The sequence below is a fragment of the Scyliorhinus torazame genome, chromosome 6 (assembly GCF_047496885.1).
Source record: "Scyliorhinus torazame isolate Kashiwa2021f chromosome 6, sScyTor2.1, whole genome shotgun sequence".
NCBI classification, from domain to species: domain Eukaryota; kingdom Metazoa; phylum Chordata; class Chondrichthyes; order Carcharhiniformes; family Scyliorhinidae; genus Scyliorhinus; species Scyliorhinus torazame.
In genome coordinates, this window is record NC_092712.1 from 20,954,545 (window position 1) to 20,975,647 (window position 21,103).

The 21,103-nt window shown below is 51.8% G+C and overlaps 1 protein-coding gene across 6 annotated transcripts in view; it reads right to left on the reverse strand.

Annotated features, from left to right (window-relative positions):
• Window positions 1-235: 235 nt before the first annotated feature.
• The window catches only part of LOC140424705 (uncharacterized), a 429,538-nt gene continuing 408,670 nt past the window's right edge, over window positions 236-21,103 (reverse strand). For all 6 annotated transcript variants that reach the window (XM_072508006.1, XM_072508009.1, XM_072508004.1 and 3 more), the window contains 2 exons: window positions 1,096-1,167; window positions 236-563 (listed from right to left, as the gene is read on the reverse strand). In XM_072508006.1, coding sequence (XP_072364107.1) covers window positions 1,100-1,167 — 68 coding nt within the window. In that variant the 3' untranslated portion in view covers window positions 236-563; window positions 1,096-1,099. The remainder of the gene's footprint in view (window positions 564-1,095; window positions 1,168-21,103) is intronic.

Genomic DNA, 21,103 nt, shown 5'->3' on the forward strand with positions numbered 1-21,103 from the left:
TGATATGCATTGACACAGGCATGTGCATGGATTCTGTGTGAGGAATTACGTCTGCAAGCGCAATGCTGGAATCCCAAAGGGAAAAGAAGGATTTGTGTTTTTAATTAGTTCTGTTACATGTTGTAACTCGCTGTTTTGAATGCTGAATGTAATCATTCAGGTGTGACATGAATCTGCCAATAAAAACTGGCTTCACTGTAAAATTAAACCTAAATTAATGTACACGGATATCATCTGTTGCCTCACATTGTTTTATTGACTCAACGTTGATCTATCTGCGGCAATCCACCACATTTTGATGCTTACCAAATGACATTGAAAAGCAAACATTGGATGCCTGTCTCTTGTCAAGAAGTATCTCAAGCTGAAGAATCTTCAGTAAGCTGAATGGAACAGAGTCGTTCTCTGCAGGTGGTTTGGATCATGGGAATTCACTAACACTGCACAAGGCGGCCGCTTCACACAGATGCTCCGTGAATTTGGAGACTCCGGAATGGGAAACTAAGTCACTCATCATACCGAACTGTTGTCCATTCAACATACTTTTGTCTGTTTTCCACAACCTGGAGAACAAGTTGATATTTTTTGTCAGTTAATTCCTGTTGCACAGACAAACAAAGATGATGAGAAACTTTGCACTGCTCCTGTTTGTCACTGTTTACCTACAATTGATCTGACTGAAAATGGCATTTTGGGGAAGAAAATGGAACATAGGAAAGATTCACTCACCTAAACTCATTTAAACTTTCAATCATCTAATCTATTTGGCAGAATAGTGGATCAAGCATGATCTAAGTCATCCTTAAGGTATTCAAATTAATCACTTTCTTTTTCTCTAACTTATGAATAAAAGCTTATGTTAGGTAAACCCCCGGCTTCCGGAGTGCATGGGATTTGGAAAACAAAGGAATAAGGAGAACAACTCATCTGTCCTCCAGAAGAACCTGCATTTAAATGAACCTTAAGTCCTACCTTAATTCCTGGCGCATTGTCATGTCTTGGCAAGGCGCTGCATCATCAGACTACCTAAAACCCATTCTGCTTTGCAAACATCTCTGACCTGCTTCCATTTTCTTTATTCATTTTGTTACTCACATGATTACGGTTTCCGTCTTTGAGGCAGTTTGCATGTGTTTGATCCTGCCATGTGGTTTCGCCTTTGTTGTGCTGTCAACGAGAGAATGGAAAAGTACATCAGCGCGTTTAGCATAAACCTCACATATTGAAAAAGATTTTGAAAAGAGCTGAAATAAAAAACGGAAAGCACTGACAGTAGACTCAGCTGGTCAGGCGACATCTCAACGTGTTGCCATTTCAGGTCGATAACCCTTCATCTGAATTTTGAGAGAGGCAGGGGGTTCATGGGAATGGGTCTTGGCTGCACATGGACTACCTCCTGTCAAATATTTGTTTCCAAACCACTGGGGCACAACCTCTTTTCCCCTCACTAAAATTAGCTCCAGTTCAGTGCCTTCACCTCTGATTGGTTCTTGTTCTTCTCCAGAGTGATTCTATACCTAATTATATTATGATCAGTGTTTCCACTGAACCATACTCCACTTAGCCCAATTCATTCCTCAGAATTAGGTCCAACACTGCTTTTTCCTTGCTGGACTGGCACCACGTTAATTAAGAATGTTATCCTGTACACGTAAAGAAATTCCTCTACTTAGTCAAGGGACCATAGATTCATAGCATCCCTACAGTGCAAAAGGAGACCATAAAGGCCATCGAATCTAAACCGACACTCTGAAAGAGCACCTACTTAGGCCCACTCCCCTGTTCTATCCCTGTAGCCCCATAACCCCACCAAACAACCTTTGGACACTAAGGGACAATTAAGCGCAGCCAATCCACTTAATCTGCTCATCTTTGGACTGTGGGAAGAAACCGGAGGAAACCCACACAGCCACAGAGGAGAACGCGCAAACTCCACAGAGACAGTCGCCCAAGACCGGAAATGAACCCGGGTCCCAGGCAGCCGTGCTGACCACTGTGCCACCATGCTGCCTGTAGTCGATGATTGTAATGTTGCTGAAGTGAAGAAAACCACTCCTTTGAAGGGGACGTGAAAAAAATCAACCAAAGTTAATGTGCCCAGCATGATAACGGAAATATAGGTTAAAATAAAACCGGAAAAGAAGGCTTACAGGAGATTTCAGGTGAATGTTTAAGTAAACAGCCAAGACCATTGGAATTGGAGCAGAAGTAGGGGATTCAGCCCTTTGACTCTGCTCGAAGGTTATGGAAAGAACGGGAGGGAACTAAAAAATACAGTGTGAGAGCTGAAGAGAAGTTACAAGAGCTGATTAACAGGGAACATTACGTTGAATTAGGAAACATTTTCCAAACATATATGGTGGGCCAAAAAGTTAGAAAATTAAACCCATGGTGTTGAAGGCAACACGTTGGAATGTGCAGAGGATTGGCTGGCTGGTTGGCAGGATGTAATGAGTGATCTGCTGCCAAGATTAATGGCAGGGACTCAACTTTTTACTGTTAAAAGAAGGAATCAACGGTGTGGATGCTAAATTTACCGATGATACAATGGTGGATAGGAAAATAAGTTATGAAGCGGCGATGAATAGGGTGCAAAAGTGATATAAGTGAGAGGGACCAGACTATTGATGGCAGAGCAAACTCATTGGTGCACATTATCTGCTCCTGGTCCTAATTCATCCGTTTGTACTTACCTTATAATGGAATAAAATGGACGAAAAGTATAAAATTGACTATTATATCAGGAGGAATAAAAAAGACGCATATTATCTAAGTGGGGAGAGGTTGCAGTGCTACGAGATGCAGAGGGATCAGAGTGCACAAATTGCAAAAGATTGATATGTATGCACAGCAAATAATTAGGAAAACAAATAGAATATTATTGTTCATTGTGAGGGGAATTGAAAACAAAAGTAGGGAGATTGTGCTTCAGTTGGACAGGGCATTAGCAAGACTGCATTTGGAGTACTGTGTACCGTATTGATCACCTAACTTAAAGGCGGATGTAAATGCAATGGATTGGATTTAGATTTACTGTCACGTGCACCTAGGTACAGTGAAAAGTATTGTACTGCGTACAGTCCAGACAGATCGCTCCATACAGGAAAACATAGGACAAATGATAATTAGAACATAGAACATAGAACATAGAAAATACAGCACAGAACAGGCCTTTCAGCCCACGATGTTGTGCCGAACCTTTGTCCTAGATTAATCATAGATTATCATTGAATTTACAGTGCAGAAGGAGGCCACTCGGCCCTTTGAGTCTGCACCGGCTCTTGGAAAGAGCACCCTACCCAAACTCAACTCGGGCAGAGATTACCTCCCGACGACGAAATTGCGGCAGGCGTCAATTTGACGGGGACTCACAATGCTCCACCTCCTTGAATGCGGTGTCAATGCGACGCACGCTACGCGAAATTGAAATATCATTCGCACATCATTAGTCGGCCCACGCTCGATGCTCCACCTCTGATGGGCCAAGTTCCCGATGGCATGTTCCACGTGTGCTCTCACAAATCGTGAGCCTGGCGTGCGGCTGCTGAGAGAGAGAGGGCGTGCGGACAGTGTCCAACTCTGCCATCCTTCGACGACAGCTGTAGCACTTCTGCCAGTTTGGGGGGGGCGGGGGGGGGGGGGAGCAGTTGGGGGTGGCCAGGAGGTGGCCTGTGGGATCGGGGTGGACGGGTGCACAACACCATTACCACAGCCGGCAAGGCAGAAATGCAGCTGCACATACCGCTGACAGCACGCTGTAAACCTGGTGCCCTCTGGCCCCAGCCAACCCATCAGCTGTACGGATGCTCTAGCACAACCTGTCCTATCTTTTCAGCCGTGATCAGTGAGTGTGTGGGGATGTATCGTTTTAGCGCGGCTGCAGCTTGTCAGCCCTGTGAGTGTCCATCACTACGATTCCCTCACTGTTTTGCGTAGGGTTTACTGGTGCTAGCCCCTCACTGGTACCGGAATCGGTGCAGAAGTGGTGCCGGTTTTTCTGACGCGAAACTCCACGGATTCTCTGTTGGCGTTAACACTTAGGCTCAAAATCGGTGAATCCAGCTCCCTCTGTTTTTCATGTATGGAACTACCTGCCTGGATTGTACGCAGAACAATACTTTTCACTGTACCAATCAATCAATCAAGGTGTGCAGAAAGAGCAATTCAGTCCAGAAGATCTGTTCAGACCCTAAGAGGGTCATTCAGGAGTCTGGTAACAGCGGGGATGAAACTGGGCTGGATTCTCTGCCCGCTGCGCCATATTCTGCCTCGACCCGCCGGCGGAATTCTCCGTTACGCTGGCTGGTCAATGTGGTTTCCCATTGTGGGGCAGCCCCATGCCGTTGGGAAACCCCGGCGCTGGCTAAACAGAGAATCCCACCCGCTGTTTTTGCACGAACTGCCCATGCCATGGCAGATGTTGACTGACCAAACAGTAAAATCTTGTGAAGCATCCCGCCAAACACTGTGATGTTTACTGAAGCTGCAATGGTCATCACAAAGATTAAGCTGGGAAAAGGTTAGTAGACATCACAGGCGGGATTCTTTGACCTCCTAGTCGCACGCTTCTCGGTGGCGGGATGCGGCGCGCCGTTTGAAGGTAGCTCTGTTCCCGCCCCTGTCCCAATGAAGCCACCCCCTGCTGCCGGGAAACCCGCGGGAAGGGGTGTGCTGCCAACGGGAGCAGAGAATCCCACCGCCAGCGAACAGCCAGAGAATTCTGGCCCATTTCGCTGCAAGAACCGAGACAGGGAAAGGAGTGAAGGTGCTAAATGTATGCATTTGATATCAAACAATGGTCAAGTGGTTTTATAAATAAAATAAGTCAAAGGATTTTGCAGCGTGCAAAGGTTTCATAACAAAGTGGTTGTTGAATTTTATCTGGCCGGGGGCAATGGAAAATAAATGAAAGCTTTTTATATTTTTGCGGTCTGTTGGTGCGGAAGTCAAGAATTCAGCTGCACAGAGAGGGGTCAAGTCCAAAGTTGCAGAGTTTAGTTATTAGTCGTGTCAGGATAATGGTGTTGAAGGAGGAGTGTAGTCGATGAACAGCAGTCTGACGTAGGTGTCCTTGTTGTCGAGATGTTCGAGTGTTGATTGTAGGGCCACAGAGATAGCATCTGCTGTGGATCGGTTGCCACAGTAGGTGAACCGCAATGGATCGAGACCACCTGGGAGGCTGGCGTTGATCCGCTAATCATGACTAGCTGCTCAAAGCATTTCATGATAACAGACGTCAGGGCCACCAGTGGGTAGTCGTTGAGGCAGGCTACCTTGTTCTTCTTTGGTACTGGTATTATGGTGGTCTTCTCGAAGCAGGTAGGGACCTAGGAGCGGAGAAGTGAGATGTTGAAGATATCTGCGAAGATACTTGCCAGCTGGTCCGAGCAGGCTCTGAGTGCTCACCCAGGGACTCTGTCGGGGCCCGTCGCTTTCCGCGGGTTTGCTTTCAAGAAGGCAGCTCTGACCTCCGAGGCTGGAATAGTGGGTATGGGTGAGTCCAGGGCTGTTGGGGTGGGTGGCACTGATGTATTGGCAGACTGTTCAAAGCGGGCATGGAACTTGTTCAGTTCATTGAGGAGGGATGCTCCAGCCCCAGAGATTCTGCCTGGCCTTGCTTTGTAGCCTGTGATCTCATGTAAGCCCTGCCATAGACGTGGTGGGTTAGTGTCGTTGGCCTGGGACTCTAGTTTGATGCAGTATTCAACACCATTATCATGACAAGTCTAATAGTCAAACTCTGCAGCCTTGGACTTGACCCCTCTCTGTGCAGCTGGATCCTTGACTTCCTCAGCCATGATCGTGATAAGTGGTGGAGCGGGCTCGAAGGGCCAAAAGGCCTCCTCCTGCTCCTAACTTTGGTGTTTCGATGTACGTATATATTTGTACTGTGGGCATTGTAAATAAGGTATCAATTTAAATTCAACCAGAATTTGTGTTTCTGTATGTGTGCAAAGAAAGAGTTAAAACTTTTGTCTTTAGTTTAGCTTCATGTTAAATAAAGGTACTGCCTGTCTAGAGGTTTTAGTTTCACATTAAACTTTGCCTGTGTTTCAGCTGACAGTTTATGACATACAAGCAATTACGATCTTTAAAAATAAACTAAGCCGTTGTTTTGCAACATAGGCTCACCCAGGGACAGCAAGGTCTTTCAAGTTAGTTGTAAGCTAGAGCCAGCAAAGCTGGACACAAGGAAGGAAACTGCAGAACGCAGATTTCGCAAAAGAACAGGAATTACCAGTACAGCAGAACAATAAAGGGACAGAAAGCAAGTCTCAGAAGCTAAAAAAAAAGTCAGAAACAAGGGAATGAAAAGTGGAGTCCCAGGAAGACTGAAGTCAAAGAGACAAAGTTACGCCCGTGCGGCCGCGCATGCGTGCGGCGGCCGTCTTCGCGCCGGCCCCCGCGCAACATGGCGGTGCCCTACAGCGGCCCGGCGTGGAGGAACATAGACCTACCCGGAATGAGCGCGCCCGCCGATCGGTACCCAATTTTCACGGGCCTGGCCACCATGGAAGCCCCCCCTCCCCCTGAGTTGGATCGCCCCCCCGCCCCCCCCCCCCCCCACCAGGACGGCCCCCGCAGCCAGGAAGCCAAGGTCCCGCCGGGTGGGATCACATCTGAACCACGCCGGTGGGACTCGGCGGGCACTTGGCCCATCAATGGCCCCCGACCGGCGCCTCGTCGATCGTGCGTACGCGACTGCCGGTGATTCTCCAGTCGCCGAAGAATCGCGTGCCGACATGGGAACGTATTTGGGGTAATTCTCCGCCCCCACGCTGAGCGCGATTCAAGGCGCGGAGGGTCAGAGAATCCCGCCCACTAAATATGAGCAAGGTATTGTTCATTAAAGTTAAAGAAAGAGTCAGAGAGAGGCTCCCAGTTAAAGCCAACTGCTAGGTGCAGATCTGGAGAAGTCAGCTCGCGAGAAGACAGACATCTGAAGTAATCCTGAAGTTGATGACCCCTCAATATAGCTTGTGAAGCAAGAGTGTTCTGTTGGCATGGCTGGGTTCCTGAGAGATTGAGTGGTAACTTGAATGCACATGGAAATCCAGGGCAGAAGAATACTGAAAGGAGAGGTTGAAATCCTGGATGCGGATCACTGGTAAAGACATCCGATAGAAAGCCATGTGTGGGAGAAGATTCCAAAGTGTGTTCTTCAAGGGTGATGATTGGAAACCCTCATATGGAAGCCAGAGTTCCAGTGAGACCAGTTGGCTTAACAATGTGACAAGAAGCTGGGGGGATTTGATAAGAAATCCGCAGAAGCTGTATTGGATTGCATCTGCCCTTGGTTTCAGAGTGTGGTGTTTCAGACCAATAGGTTGATGTGGACTGTGTGCTTACTGAGATTGTTAAAGTATTAGATTTTGTAACTTGTGCTATCCCTATAAGCCTTATATATCGATAAAATATATAGCTGGCGTGAAAGAGTAGCGTACTATTCTTTATTTTTCCTTGTTCAATGAAGGTTTATTCTTTCATTAACGGTTAATTGGCTGTCCTGTTCACCCAGATCTCATAATTCACTGACTGGGATCATAAAAAAAAGGCTGGTGTGGGATGCTCTTCCCACATTCCTATTTTTTCCCCACACAGCCAAATGCAACTCAGATAAACATCTGTCCTTAATCCCTCCCCCTTTGAGATTCCATTGTCCTCAAACATTTCTTTCAACTCATCTTCTCCACAGTCTCAACATCTGTTATGTTTTCCCATTTTGCCTCTACCTTTGGTCAATATAATGTAATGTACCTTCTCCTGCTTATCTATGAAATCTTTATAAATTAAAAAAATTATTTGTCACTTCTAACCGCCTTTTGAAATTTAACAGCTGAAAAGTCTAGTCACTACTTATCTTATAATGCTAATTTTAGATTCAACCTATTTACTTGTAAATCCAACCTTACCATAACCACTCATTACAAATGCAACACCTTTACCCCTTTAAGACCATAAGATCAGAAGACATAGGAGCAGAATTAGGCCACTCGGCCCATCGAGTCTGCTCCGCCATTCAATCATGGCTGATATTTTCTCATCCCCATTCTCCTCCCTTCTCCCCATAAACCCCTGATCCCCTCATTAATCAAGAACCTATCTATCTCTGTTTTAAAGACACTCAGTGATTTGGTCCACAACCTTCTGCGGCAAAGAGTTCCGCAGAATCACCACCCTCTGGCGGCTGTGGAGGCCAAATCACTGAGTGATTAGCTCTCCAGTCTCGCAGACAAGCTGTCTCCAGTAGTCTCTAGTCGCCAACCTAGTTTAAGTAATCATGGAGTGTACACACACACATTTTAATTACAGAAAAGCACAATAATCTCAAAAATGTTTTTAAAAAATTATCTCCGTGAATCTGCTTCAGATTTTTTTTGCTTTAAAAGTTGTCTCCAAATGTAGTCTTTCGTGAAGACACTGCCTTCTCCTCACGCCTGACTCATTTATTCCACCTGTTTTCAAAAGATCTGCAGGAGATGGAGCAAGCAAGGGAATCTTGAACTCTGAAGAGATTTTTTTGAAACTCCCATCATGTTTTAGAAAGGGACACTTTGGAGACTTATAGACATCTGTGAATCTACCCTCTGGTATTTGTCCTAAAATCTAAGAAATATGTCATTTCATTGTCGTTGTTGATATGCTTTTGGTGATTATGGTCCATGAAACAAAATGTGCTTCTGAAAGAACTCAAAAAGCCAGATTTCTATCTCAGAGGATTGGAAAATGCGCAAATCACAAATTTCATTTGTGAATCTAATTATTGTCCCGCATCAACCTCATCGCGATGCAATGTTTGGTGTATTCTGTACACTTATGAGATTACCATAAAACTGTCGCATTTCTCAAAAAATGCATTATTAGGATGTGGATGTTGCTGGAAAGACCAGCATTTATTGCCCATCCCTATTTGCCCTCAAGGAACTTGGTGAACCATCACAACTGAATCGCTTGCTCACTCCCTTCAGCCAGCAGCTATGGATGCTGTGGGTCGGCAACCACATGTAGGTTAGGTTGGACAAATTGGCAGATTATCTCCTCTGAAGAGCTTTAGTGAAGCAAATGTTCTTTTTTCAACAATCCAGTAGTTTTGTAAGTAATGAACCGAGCACCCAGCATTGATCCAGGCATCGGAAGCAACAATGGCAAATCCAGCCTTGTCAACCCTGCAATGTCCTCCTTACTAACGTTTGGGGGCTTGAGCCAAAGCTGGGAGAGCTGTATCACAGACTAGTCAAGCAACAGCCTGACACCGTCATATTCACTGAATCATACCTTACAGACGATGTCCCAGACACCACTATCACCATTTCTGGTTATGTCCTGTCTCACCGGCAGGACAGGCCCAACAGAGGTGGCGGCACAGCAGTATACAGTCGGGAGGGAGGAGCCTGGGGGTCCTCAACATCGACTCTAAAGTCTCATGGCTTCAGGTTAAACATGGGCAAGGAAACCTTCTGCTAATTACCACATACAGGCCACCATCAGCTGATGAATTAGGGGCAGCACGGTAGCACCGTGGTTAGCACAGTTGCTTTACAGCTCCAGGGTCCCAGGTTCGATTCCTGGCTTGGGTCACTGTCTGTGTGGAGTCTGCACGTTCTCCCCGTGTCTGCGTGGGTTTCCTCCGGGTGCTCCGGTTTCCTCCCACAGACCAAAGATGTGCAGGTTAGGTGGATAGGCCATGATAAATTGCCCTTAGTGTCCAAAAAAGATTAAGTGGGGTTACGGGGATAGGGTGGAGGTGTGGGCATAGGGTGGAGGTATGGGCTTAGGAGGGTGCTCTTGCCAAGGGCAGGTGCAGACTCGATGGGCCGAATGGCCTCCTTCTGCACTGTAGATTGTGGATACCCTTGTGGATACCCTTGATCGTGTGGTGTGGCACTATCACCGTGCTAAATGGGATTGACTTCGGACAGATCTCGCAACTCAAGACTGGGCATCCATGAAACGCTGTGGGACATCAGAAGCAGCAGAATTGTTTTCAACCACAACCTGCAACCTCGTGGCCTGGCACAACCCCCAATCTGCCATTACCACCAAGCCAGGGGATCAACTCTGGTTCAATGGATTTGGATTCGATTTATTGTCATGTGTACTAAGGTACAGTGAAAAGTATTCTTCTGCATACTGTCCAGACAGATCGTTCCATACATGAAAAAAAACTTAGATGGTCCATAGATAACAATGTAAATACATAGACATCGGGTGAAGCATACAAGTGTAGTACTACTCAATAGAGAAGATGTGTGGAGAGATCAGTTCAGTGCATAAGAGTGTCATTCAGGAGTCTGGTAACAGCGGGGAAGAAACACCTTTGATGCAGACGGGGGCGTGTTTGATATTTCACTTCCTGAAGTCAATGACCAGCTCCTTAGTTTTCCTGACGTTGAGGGAGTGATTGTTGTTGTTACATCATTCCACTAGATTTCCTATCTCCCTCCTCTATTCTGGCTCATCGTTGTTTAAGATCCGACCCATTACGGTCGTGTTATCAGCAAACCTGGAGATGGATTGGATTTGTTTATCACGTGTTTATCAGTGAAAACAGCGCGGGAGCTGAGTGAGCCGGGACATTGAAAACAGCGCGGGAGGTGAGTGAGCCGGGACATTGAAAACAGCGCGGGAGGTGAGTGAGCCGGGACATTGAAAACAGCGCGGGAGGTGAGAGAGCCGAGACAGTGAAAACAGCGCGGGAGGTGAGTGAGCCGGGACATTGAAAACAGCGCGGGAGGTGAGTGAGCCGGGACATTGAAAACAGCGCGGGAGGTGAGTGCGCCGGGACATTGAAAACAGCGCGAGAGGTGAGTGAGCCGGGAAATTGAAAACAGCGCGGGAGGTGAGTGAGCCGGGACAGTGAAAACAGCGCGGGAGGTGAGTGAGCCGGGACATTGAAAACAGCGCGGGAGGTGAGTGAGCCGGGACATTGAAAACAGCGCGGGAGCTGAGTGAGCCGGGACAGTGAAAACAGCGCGAGAGGAGAGCGAGCCGGGACATTGAAAACAGCGCGGGAGGTGAGTGAGCCGGGAAATTGAAAACAGCGCGGGAGGTGAGTGAGCCGGGACATTGAAAACAGCGCGGGAGGTGAGTGAGCCGGGACATTGAAAACAGCGCGAGAGGAGAGAGAGCCGGGACATTGAAAACAGCGCCGTAGCTGAGTGAGCCGGGACATTGAAAACAGCACGGGAGGAGAGTGAGCCGGGACATTGAAAACAGCGCGGGAGGTGAGTGAGCCGGGACATTGAAAACAGCGCGAGAGGAGAGAGAGCCGGGACATTGAAAACAGCGCCGGAGCTGAGTGAGCCGGGACATTGAAAACAGCGCGGGAGGTGAGTGAGCCGGGAAATTGAAAACAGCGCGAGAGGTGAGTGAGCCGGGACATTGAAAACAGCGCGGGAGCTGAGTGAGCCGGAACAGTGAAAACAGCGCGGGAGGTGAGTGAGCCGGGACATTGAAAACAGCGCGAGAGGTGAGTGAGCCGGGACAGTGAAAACAGCGCGGGAGGTGAGTGAGCCGGGACAGTGAAAACAGCGCGGGAGGTGAGTGAGCCGGGACATTGAAAACAGCGCGAGAGGTGAGTGAGCCGGGACAGTGAAAACAGCGCGGGAGCTGAGTGAGCCGGGACATTGAAAACAGCGCGGGAGGTGAGTGAGCCGCGACATTGAAAACAGCGTGGGAGGTGAGTGAGCCGGGACATTGAAAACAGCGCGAGAGGTGAGTGAGCCGGGACAGTGAAAACAGCGCGGGAGGTGAGTGAGCCAGGACAGTGAAAACAGCGCGGGAGCTGAGTGAGCCGGGACAGTGAAAACAGCGCGAGAGCTGAGTGAGCCGGGACAGTGAAAACAGCGCGAGAGGAGAGAGAGCCGGGACAGTGAAAACAGCGCGGGAGCTGAGTGAGCCGGGACAGTGAAAACAGCGCGAGAGGTGAGTGAGCCGGGACAGTGAAAACAGCGCGGGAGCTGAGTGAGCCGGGACAGTGAAAACAGCGCGAGAGGTGAGTGAGCCGGGACTGTGAAAACAGCGCGGGAGGTGAGTGAGCCGGGACAGTGAGAACAGCGCGAGAGGTGAGTGAGCCGGGACAGTGAGAACAGCGCGGGAGATGAGTGAGCCGGGTCATTGAAAACAGCGGGAGAGGTGAGTGCGCCGGGACATTGAAAACAGCGCGAGAGGTGAGTGAGCCGGGGCATTGAAAACAGCCTGGGGGTCCTCAACATCGACTCTAAAGTCTCATGGCTTCAGGTTAAACATGGGCAAGGAAACCTTCTGCTAATTACCACATACAGGCCACCATCAGCTGATGAATTAGGGGCAGCACGGTAGCACCGTGGTTAGCACAGTTGCTTTACAGCTCCAGGGTCCCAGGTTCGATTCCTGGCTTGGGTCACTGTCTGTGTGGAGTCTGCACGTTCTCCCCGTGTCTGCGTGGGTTTCCTCCGGGTGCTCCGGTTTCCTCCCACAGACCAAAGATGTGCAGGTTAGGTGGATAGGCCATGATAAATTGCCCTTAGTGTCCAAAAAAGATTAAGTGGGGTTACGGGGATAGGGTGGAGGTGTGGGCATAGGGTGGAGGTCTGGGCTTAGGAGGGTGCTCTTGCCAAGGGCAGGTGCAGACTCGATGGGCCGAATGGCCTCCTTCTGCACTGTAGATTGTGGATACCCTTGTGGATACCCTTGATCGTGTGGTGTGGCACTATCACCGTGCTAAATGGGATTGACTTCGGACAGATCTCGCAACTCAAGACTGGGCATCCATGAAACGCTGTGGGACATCAGAAGCAGCAGAATTGTTTTCAACCACAACCTGCAACCTCGTGGCCTGGCACAACCCCCAATCTGCCATTACCACCAAGCCAGGGGATCAACTCTGGTTCAATGGATTTGGATTCGATTTATTGTCATGTGTACTAAGGTACAGTGAAAAGTATTCTTCTGCATACTGTCCAGACAGATCGTTCCATACATGAAAAAAAACTTAGATGGTCCATAGATAACAATGTAAATACATAGACATCGGGTGAAGCATACAAGTGTAGTACTACTCAATAGAGAAGATGTGTGAAGAGATCAGTTCAGTGCATAAGAGTGTCATTCAGGAGTCTGGTAACAGCGGGGAAGAAACACCTTTGATGCAGACAGGGGCGTGTTTGATATTTCACTTCCTGAAGTCAATGACCAGCTCCTTAGTTTTCCTGACGTTGAGGGAGTGATTGTTGATGTTACATCATTCCACTAGATTTCCTATCTCCCTCCTCTATTCTGGCTCATCGTTGTTTAAGATCCGACCCATTACGGTCGTGTTATCAGCAAACCTGGAGATGGATTGGATTTGTTTATCACGTGTTTATCAGTGAAAACAGCGCGGGAGCTGAGCGAGCCGGGACATTGAAAACAGCGCGGGAGGTGAGTGAGCCGGGACATTGAAAACAGCGCGGGAGGTGAGTGAGCCGGGACATTGAAAACAGCGCGGGAGGTGAGAGAGCCGAGACAGTGAAAACAGCGCGGGAGGTGAGTGAGCCGGGACATTGAAAACAGCGCGGGAGGTGAGTGAGCCGGGACATTGAAAACAGCGCGGGAGGTGAGTGCGCCGGGACATTGAAAACAGCGCGAGAGGTGAGTGAGCCGGGAAATTGAAAACAGCGCGGGAGGTGAGTGAGCCGGGACAGTGAAAACAGCGCGGGAGGTGAGTGAGCCGGGACATTGAAAACAGCGCGGGAGGTGAGTGAGCCGGGAAATTGAAAACAGCGCGGGAGGTGAGTGAGCCGGGACATTGAAAACAGCGCGGGAGGTGAGTGAGCCGGGACATTGAAAACAGCGCGAGAGGAGAGAGAGCCGGGACATTGAAAACAGCGCCGTAGCTGAGTGAGCCGGGACATTGAAAACAGCACGGGAGGAGAGTGAGCCGGGACATTGAAAACAGCGCGGGAGGTGAGTGAGCCGGGACATTGAAAACAGCGCGAGAGGAGAGAGAGCCGGGACATTGAAAACAGCGCCGGAGCTGAGTGAGCCGGGACATTGAAAACAGCGCGGGAGGTGAGTGAGCCGGGAAATTGAAAACAGCGCGAGAGGTGAGTGAGCCGGGACATTGAAAACAGCGCGGGAGCTGAGTGAGCCGGAACAGTGAAAACAGCGCGGGAGGTGAGTGAGCCGGGACATTGAAAACAGCGCGAGAGGTGAGTGAGCCGGGACAGTGAAAACAGCGCGGGAGGTGAGTGAGCCGGGACAGTGAAAACAGCGCGGGAGCTGAGTGAGCCGGGACATTGAAAACAGCGCGGGAGGTGAGTGAGCCGCGACATTGAAAACAGCGTGGGAGGTGAGTGAGCCGGGACATTGAAAACAGCGCGAGAGGTGAGTGAGCCGGGACAGTGAAAACAGCGCGGGAGGTGAGTGAGCCAGGACAGTGAAAACAGCGCGGGAGCTGAGTGAGCCGGGACAGTGAAAACAGCGCGAGAGCTGAGTGAGCCGGGACAGTGAAAACAGCGCGAGAGGAGAGAGAGCCGGGACAGTGAAAACAGCGCGGGAGCTGAGTGAGCCGGGACAGTGAAAACAGCGCGAGAGGTGAGTGAGCCGGGACAGTGAAAACAGCGCGGGAGCTGAGTGAGCCGGGACAGTGAAAACAGCGCGGGAGCTGAGTGAGCCGGGACAGTGAAAACAGCGCGAGAGGTGAGTGAGCCGGGACTGTGAAAACAGCGCGGGAGGTGAGTGAGCCGGGACAGTGAGAACAGCGCGAGAGGTGAGTGAGCCGGGACAGTGAGAACAGCGCGGGAGATGAGTGAGCCGGGTCATTGAAAACAGCGGGAGAGGTGAGTGCGCCGGGACATTGAAAACAGCGCGAGAGGTGAGTGAGCCGGGGCATTGAAAACAGCCTGGGGGTCCTCAACATCGACTCTAAAGTCTCATGGCTTCAGGTTAAACATGGGCAAGGAAACCTTCTGCTAATTACCACATACAGGCCACCATCAGCTGATGAATTAGGGGCAGCACGGTAGCACCGTGGTTAGCACAGTTGCTTTACAGCTCCAGGGTCCCAGGTTCGATTCCTGGCTTGGGTCACTGTCTGTGTGGAGTCTGCACGTTCTCCCCGTGTCTGCGTGGGTTTCCTCCGAGTGCTCCGGTTTCCTCCCACAGACCAAAGATGTGCAGGTTAGGTGGATAGGCCATGATAAATTGCCCTTAGTGTCCAAAAAAGATTAAGTGGGGTTACGGGGATAGGGTGGAGGTGTGGGCATAGGGTGGAGGTATGGGCTTAGGAGGGTGCTCTTGCCAAGGGCAGGTGCAGACTCGATGGGCCGAATGGCCTCCTTCTGCACTGTAGATTGTGGATACCCTTGTGGATACCCTTGATCGTGTGGTGTGGCACTATCACCGTGCTAAATGGGATTGACTTCGGACAGATCTCGCAACTCAAGACTGGGCATCCATGAAACGCTGTGGGACATCAGAAGCAGCAGAATTGTTTTCAACCACAACCTGCAACCTCGTGGCCTGGCACAACCCCCAATCTGCCATCACCACCAAGCCAGGGGATCAACTCTGGTTCAATGGATTTGGATTCGATTTATTGTCATGTGTACTAAGGTACAGTGAAAAGTATTCTTCTGCATACTGTCCAGACAGATCGTTCCATACATGAAAAAAAACTTAGATGGTCCATAGATAACAATGTAAATACATAGACATCGGGTGAAGCATACAAGTGTAGTACTACTCAATAGAGAAGATGTGTGAAGAGATCAGTTCAGTGCATAAGAGTGTCATTCAGGAGTCTGGTAACAGCGGGGAAGAAACACCTTTGATGCAGACAGGGGCGTGTTTGATATTTCACTTCCTGAAGTCAATGACCAGCTCCTTAGTTTTCCTGACGTTGAGGGAGTGATTGTTGTTGTTACATCATTCCACTAGATTTCCTATCTCCCTCCTCTATTCTGGCTCATCGTTGTTTAAGATCCGACCCATTACGGTCGTGTTATCAGCAAACCTGGAGATAGATTGGATTTGTTTATCACGTGTTTATCAGTGAAAACAGCGCGGGAGCTGAGTGAGCCGGGACATTGAAAACAGCGCGGGAGGTGAGTGAGCCGGGACATTGAAAACAGCGCGGGAGGTGAGTGAGCCGGGACATTGAAAACAGCGCGGGAGGTGAGAGAGCCGAGACAGTGAAAACAGCGCGGGAGGTGAGTGAGCCGGGACATTGAAAACAGCGCGGGAGGTGAGTGAGCCGGGACATTGAAAACAGCGCGGGAGGTGAGTGCGCCGGGACATTGAAAACAGCGCGAGAGGTGAGTGAGCCGGGAAATTGAAAACAGCGCGGGAGGTGAGTGAGCCGGGACAGTGAAAACAGCGTGGGAGGTGAGTGAGCCGGGACATTGAAAACAGCGCGGGAGGTGAGTGAGCCGGGACATTGAAAACAGCGCGGGAGCTGAGTGAGCCGGGACAGTGAAAACAGCGCGAGAGGAGAGCGAGCCGGGACATTGAAAACAGCGCGGGAGGTGAGTGAGCCGGGAAATTGAAAACAGCGCGGAAGGTGAGTGAGCCGGGACATTGAAAACAGCGCGGGCGGTGAGTGAGCCGGGACATTGAAAACAGCGCGAGAGGAGAGAGAGCCGGGACATTGAAAACAGCGCCGTAGCTGAGTGAGCCGGGACATTGAAAACAGCGCGGGAGCTGAGTGAGCCGGGACATTGAAAACAGCGTGGGAGGTGAGTGAGCCGGGACAGTGAAAACAGCGCGGGAGGAGAGTGAGCCGGGACATTGAAAACAGCGCGGGAGGAGAGTGAGCCGGGACATTGAAAACAGCGCGGGAGGTGAGTGAGCCGGGACAGTGAAAACAGCGCCGTAGCTGAGTGAGCCGGGACATTGAAAACAGCGCGGGAGGAGAGTGAGCCGGGACATTGAAAACAGCGCGGGAGGTGAGTGAGCCGGGACATTGAAAACAGCGCGAGAGGTGAGTGAGCCGGGACATTGAAAACAGCGCGGGAGCTGAGTGAGCCGGGACATTGAAAACAGCGCGGGAGATGAGTGAGCCGGGACATTGAAAAAAGCGCGAGAGGTGAGTGAGCCGGGACAGTGAAAACAGCGCGGGAGCTGAGTGAGCCGGGACATTGAAAACAGCGCGGGAGCTGAGTGAGCCGGGACATTGAAAAGAGCGCGAGAGGTGAGTGAGCCGGGACATTGACAACAGCGCGGGAGGTGAGTGAGCCGGGACATTGAAAAGAGCGTGAGAGGTGAGTGAGCCGGGACATTGAAAAGAGCGCGAGAGGTGAGTGAGCCGGGACATTGACAACAGCGCGAGAGCTGAGTGAGCCGGGACATTGAAAACAGCGCGAGAGGTGAGTGAGCCGGGACATTGAAAACAGCGCGGGAGGTGAGTGAGCCGGGACAGTGAAAACAGCTCGAGAGGTGAGTGAGCAGGGACGTTGAAAACAGCGCGGGAGGTGAGTGAGCCGGGACAGTGAAAACAGCGCGGGAGGTGAGTGAGCCGGGACATTGAAAACAGCGCGGGAGGTGAGTGAGCCGGGACAGTGTAATCGGCGCGTGAGGTGAGTGAGCCGGGACATTGAAAACAGCACGGGAGGTGAGTGAGCCGGGACATTGAAAACAGCGCGGGAGGTGAGTGAGCCGGGACATTGAAAACAGCGCGGGAGGTGAGTGAGCCGGGACATTTAAAACAGCGCGAGAGGTGAGTGAGCCGGGACAGTGTAATCGGCGCGGGAGGTGACTGAGCCGGGACATTGAAAACAGCGCGGGAGGTGAGTGAGCCGGGACAGTGAAAACAGCGCGGGAGGTGAGTGAGCCGGGACATTGAAAACAGCGCGAGAGGTGAGTGAGCCGGGACAGTGAAAACAGCGCGGGAGGTGAGTGAGCCGGGAAATTGAAAACAGCGCGAGAGGTGAGTGAGCCGGGACATTGAAAACAGCGCCGGAGCTGAGTGAGCCGGGACATTGAAAACAGCGCGGGAGGTGAGTGAGCCGGGACAGTGAAAACAGCGCGGGAGGTGAGTGAGCCGGGACAGTGAAAACAGCGCGGGAGGTGAGTGAGCCGGGATATTGAAAACAGCGCGGGAGCTGAGTGAGCCGGGACAGTGAAAACAGCGCGGGAGCTGAGTGAGCCGGGACAGTGAAAACAGCGCGGGAGGTGAGTGAGCCGGGACATTGAACACAGCGCGGGAGCTGAGTGAGCCGGGACATTGAAAACAGCGCGGGAGGTGAGTGAGCCGGGACATTGAAAACAGCGCGGGAGCTGAGTGAGCCGGGACAGTGAAAACAGCGCGAGAGGTGAGTGAGCCGGGACATTGAAAAAAGCGCGAGAGGTGAGTGAGCCGGGACAGTGAAAACAGCGCGGGAGGTGAGTGAGCCGGGACATTGAAAACAGTGCGGGAGGTGAGTGAGCCGGGACAGTGAAAACAGCGCGAGAGGTGAGTGAGCCGGGACATTGAAAACAGCGCGGGAGATGTGTGAGCCGGGACATTGAAAACAGTGCGGGAGGTGATTGAGCCGGGACATTGAAAACAGCGCGGGAGGTGAGTGAGCCGGGACATTGAACACAGCGCGGGAGCTGAGTGAGCCGGGACAGTGTAAACAGCGCGAGAGGTGAGTGAGCCGGGACATTGAAAACAGCGCGGGAGGTGAGTGAGCCGGGACAGTGAAAACAGCGCCGGAGCTGAGTGAGCCGGGACAGTGAAAACAGCGCGGGAGGTGAGTGAGCCGGGACATTGAAAACAGCGCGGGAGGTGAGTGAGCCGGGACAGTGTAATCGGCGCGTGAGGTGTGTGAGCCGGGACATTGAAAACAGCGCGGGAGGTGAGTGAGCCGGGACATTGAATACAGCGCGGGAGGTGAGTGAGCCGGGACATTGAAAACAGCGCGGGAGGTGAGTGAGCCGGGACATTTAAAACAGCGCGAGAGGTGAGTGAGCCGGGACAGTGTAATCGGCGCGGGAGGTGAGTGAGCCGGGACATTGAAAACAGCGCGGGAGGTGAGTGAGCCGGGACAGTGAAAACAGCGCGGGAGGTGAGTGAGCCGGGACATTGAAAACAGCGCGAGAGGTGAGTGAGCCGGGACAGTGAAAACAGCGCGGGAGGTGAGTGAGCCGGGAAATTGAAAACAGCGCGAGAGGTGAGTGAGCCGGGACATTGAAAACAGCGCCGGAGCTGAGTGAGCCGGGACATTGAAAACAGCGCGGGAGGTGAGTGAGCCGGGACAGTGAAAACAGCGCGGGAGGTGAGTGAGCCGTGACAGTGAAAACAGCGCGGGAGGTGAGTGAGCCGGGACAGTGAGAACAGCGCGGGAGCTGAGTGAGCCGGGACATTGAAAACAGCGCGGGAGGTGAGTGAGCCGGGACAGTGAAAACAGCACGGGAGGTGAGTGAGCCGGGACAGTGAAAACAGCGCGAGAGGTGAGTGAGCCGGGACATTGAAAACAGCGCGAGTGGTGAGTGAGCCGGGACAGTGAAAACAGCGCGAGAGGTGAGTGAGCCGGGACAGTGAAAACAGCGCGGGAGGTGAGTGAGCCGGGACAGTGAAAACAGCGCGAGAGGTGAGTGAGCCGGGACAGTGAAAACAGCGCGAGAGGTGAGTGAGCCGGGACATTGAAAACAGCGCGAGAGGTGAGTGAGCCGTGACATTGAAAACAGCGCGGGAGGTGAGTGAGCCGGGACATTGAAAACAGCGCGGGAGGTGAGTGAGCCGGGACATTGAAAACAGCGCGGGAGCTGAGTGAGCCAGGACATTGAAAACAGCGCGGGAGGTGAGTGAGCCGGGACAGTGAAAACAGCGCGGGAGGTGAGTGAGCCGTGACATTGAAAACAGCGCGAGAGGTGAGTGAGCCGGGACAGTGAAAACAGCGCGGGTGGTGAGTGAGCCGGGACAGTGAAAACAGCGCGGGTGGTGAGTGAGCCGGGACAGTGAAAACAGCGCGAGAGGTGAGTGAGCCGGGACATTGAAAACAGCGCGAGAGGTGAGTGAGCCGGGACAGTGAAAACAGCGCGGGAGGTGAGTGAGCCGGGACATTGAAAACAGCGCGAGAGGTGAGTGAGCCGGGACAGTGAAAACAGCGCGGGAGGTGAGTGAGCCGGGACATTGAAAACAGCGCGAGAGGTGAGTGAGCCGGGACAGTGAAAACAGCGCGGGAGGTGAGTGAGCCGGGACAGTGAAAACAGCGCGGGAGGTGAGTGAGCCGGGACATTGAAAACAGCGCGGGAGCTGAGTGAGCCGGGACATTGAAAACAGCGTGGGAGGTGAGTGAGCCGGGACAGTGAAAACAGCGCGAGAGGTGAGTGAGCCGGGACAGTGAAAACAGCGCGGGAGGTGAGTGAGCCGGGACATTGAAAACAGCGCGAGAGGTGAGTGAGCCGGGACAGTGAAAACAGCGCGAGAGGTGAGTGAGCCGGGACATTGAAAACAGCGCGAGAGCTGAGTGAGCCGGGGCATTGAAAACAGCGCGGGAGCTGAGTGAGCCTGGACAGTGAAAACAGCGCGGGAGGTGAGTGAGCCGGGACATTGAAAACAGCGCGAGAGGTGAGTGAGCCGGGACAGTGAAAACAGCGCGAGAGGTGAGTGAGCCGGGACAGTGTAATCGGCGCGGGAAGTGAGTGAGCCGGGACAGTGAAAACAGCGCGGGAGGTGAGTGAGCCGGGACATTGAACACAGCGCGAGAGCTGAGTGAGCCGGGACATTGAAAACAGCGCGGGAGCTGAGTGAGCCGGGACAGTGTAATCGGCGCGGGAGGTGAGTGAGCCGGGACATTGAAAACAGCGCGGGAGCTGAGTGAGCCGGGACATTGAAAACAGCGCGGGAGCTGAGTGAGCCGGGACATTGAAAACAGCGCGGGAGCTGAGTGAGCCGGGACAGTGTAATCGGCGCGGGAGGTGAGTGAGCCGGGACATTGAACACAGCGCGAGAGGTGAGTGAGCCGGGACATTGAAAACAGCGCAGGAGGTGAGTGAGCCGGGACATTGAAAACAGCGCGAGAGGTGAGTGAGCCGGGACAGTGAAAACAGCGCGGGAGCTGAGTGAGCCGGGACATTGAAAACAGCGCGAGTGGTGAGTGAGCCGGGACATTGAACACAGCGCGAGAGGTGAGTGAGCCGGGACATTGAACACAGCGCG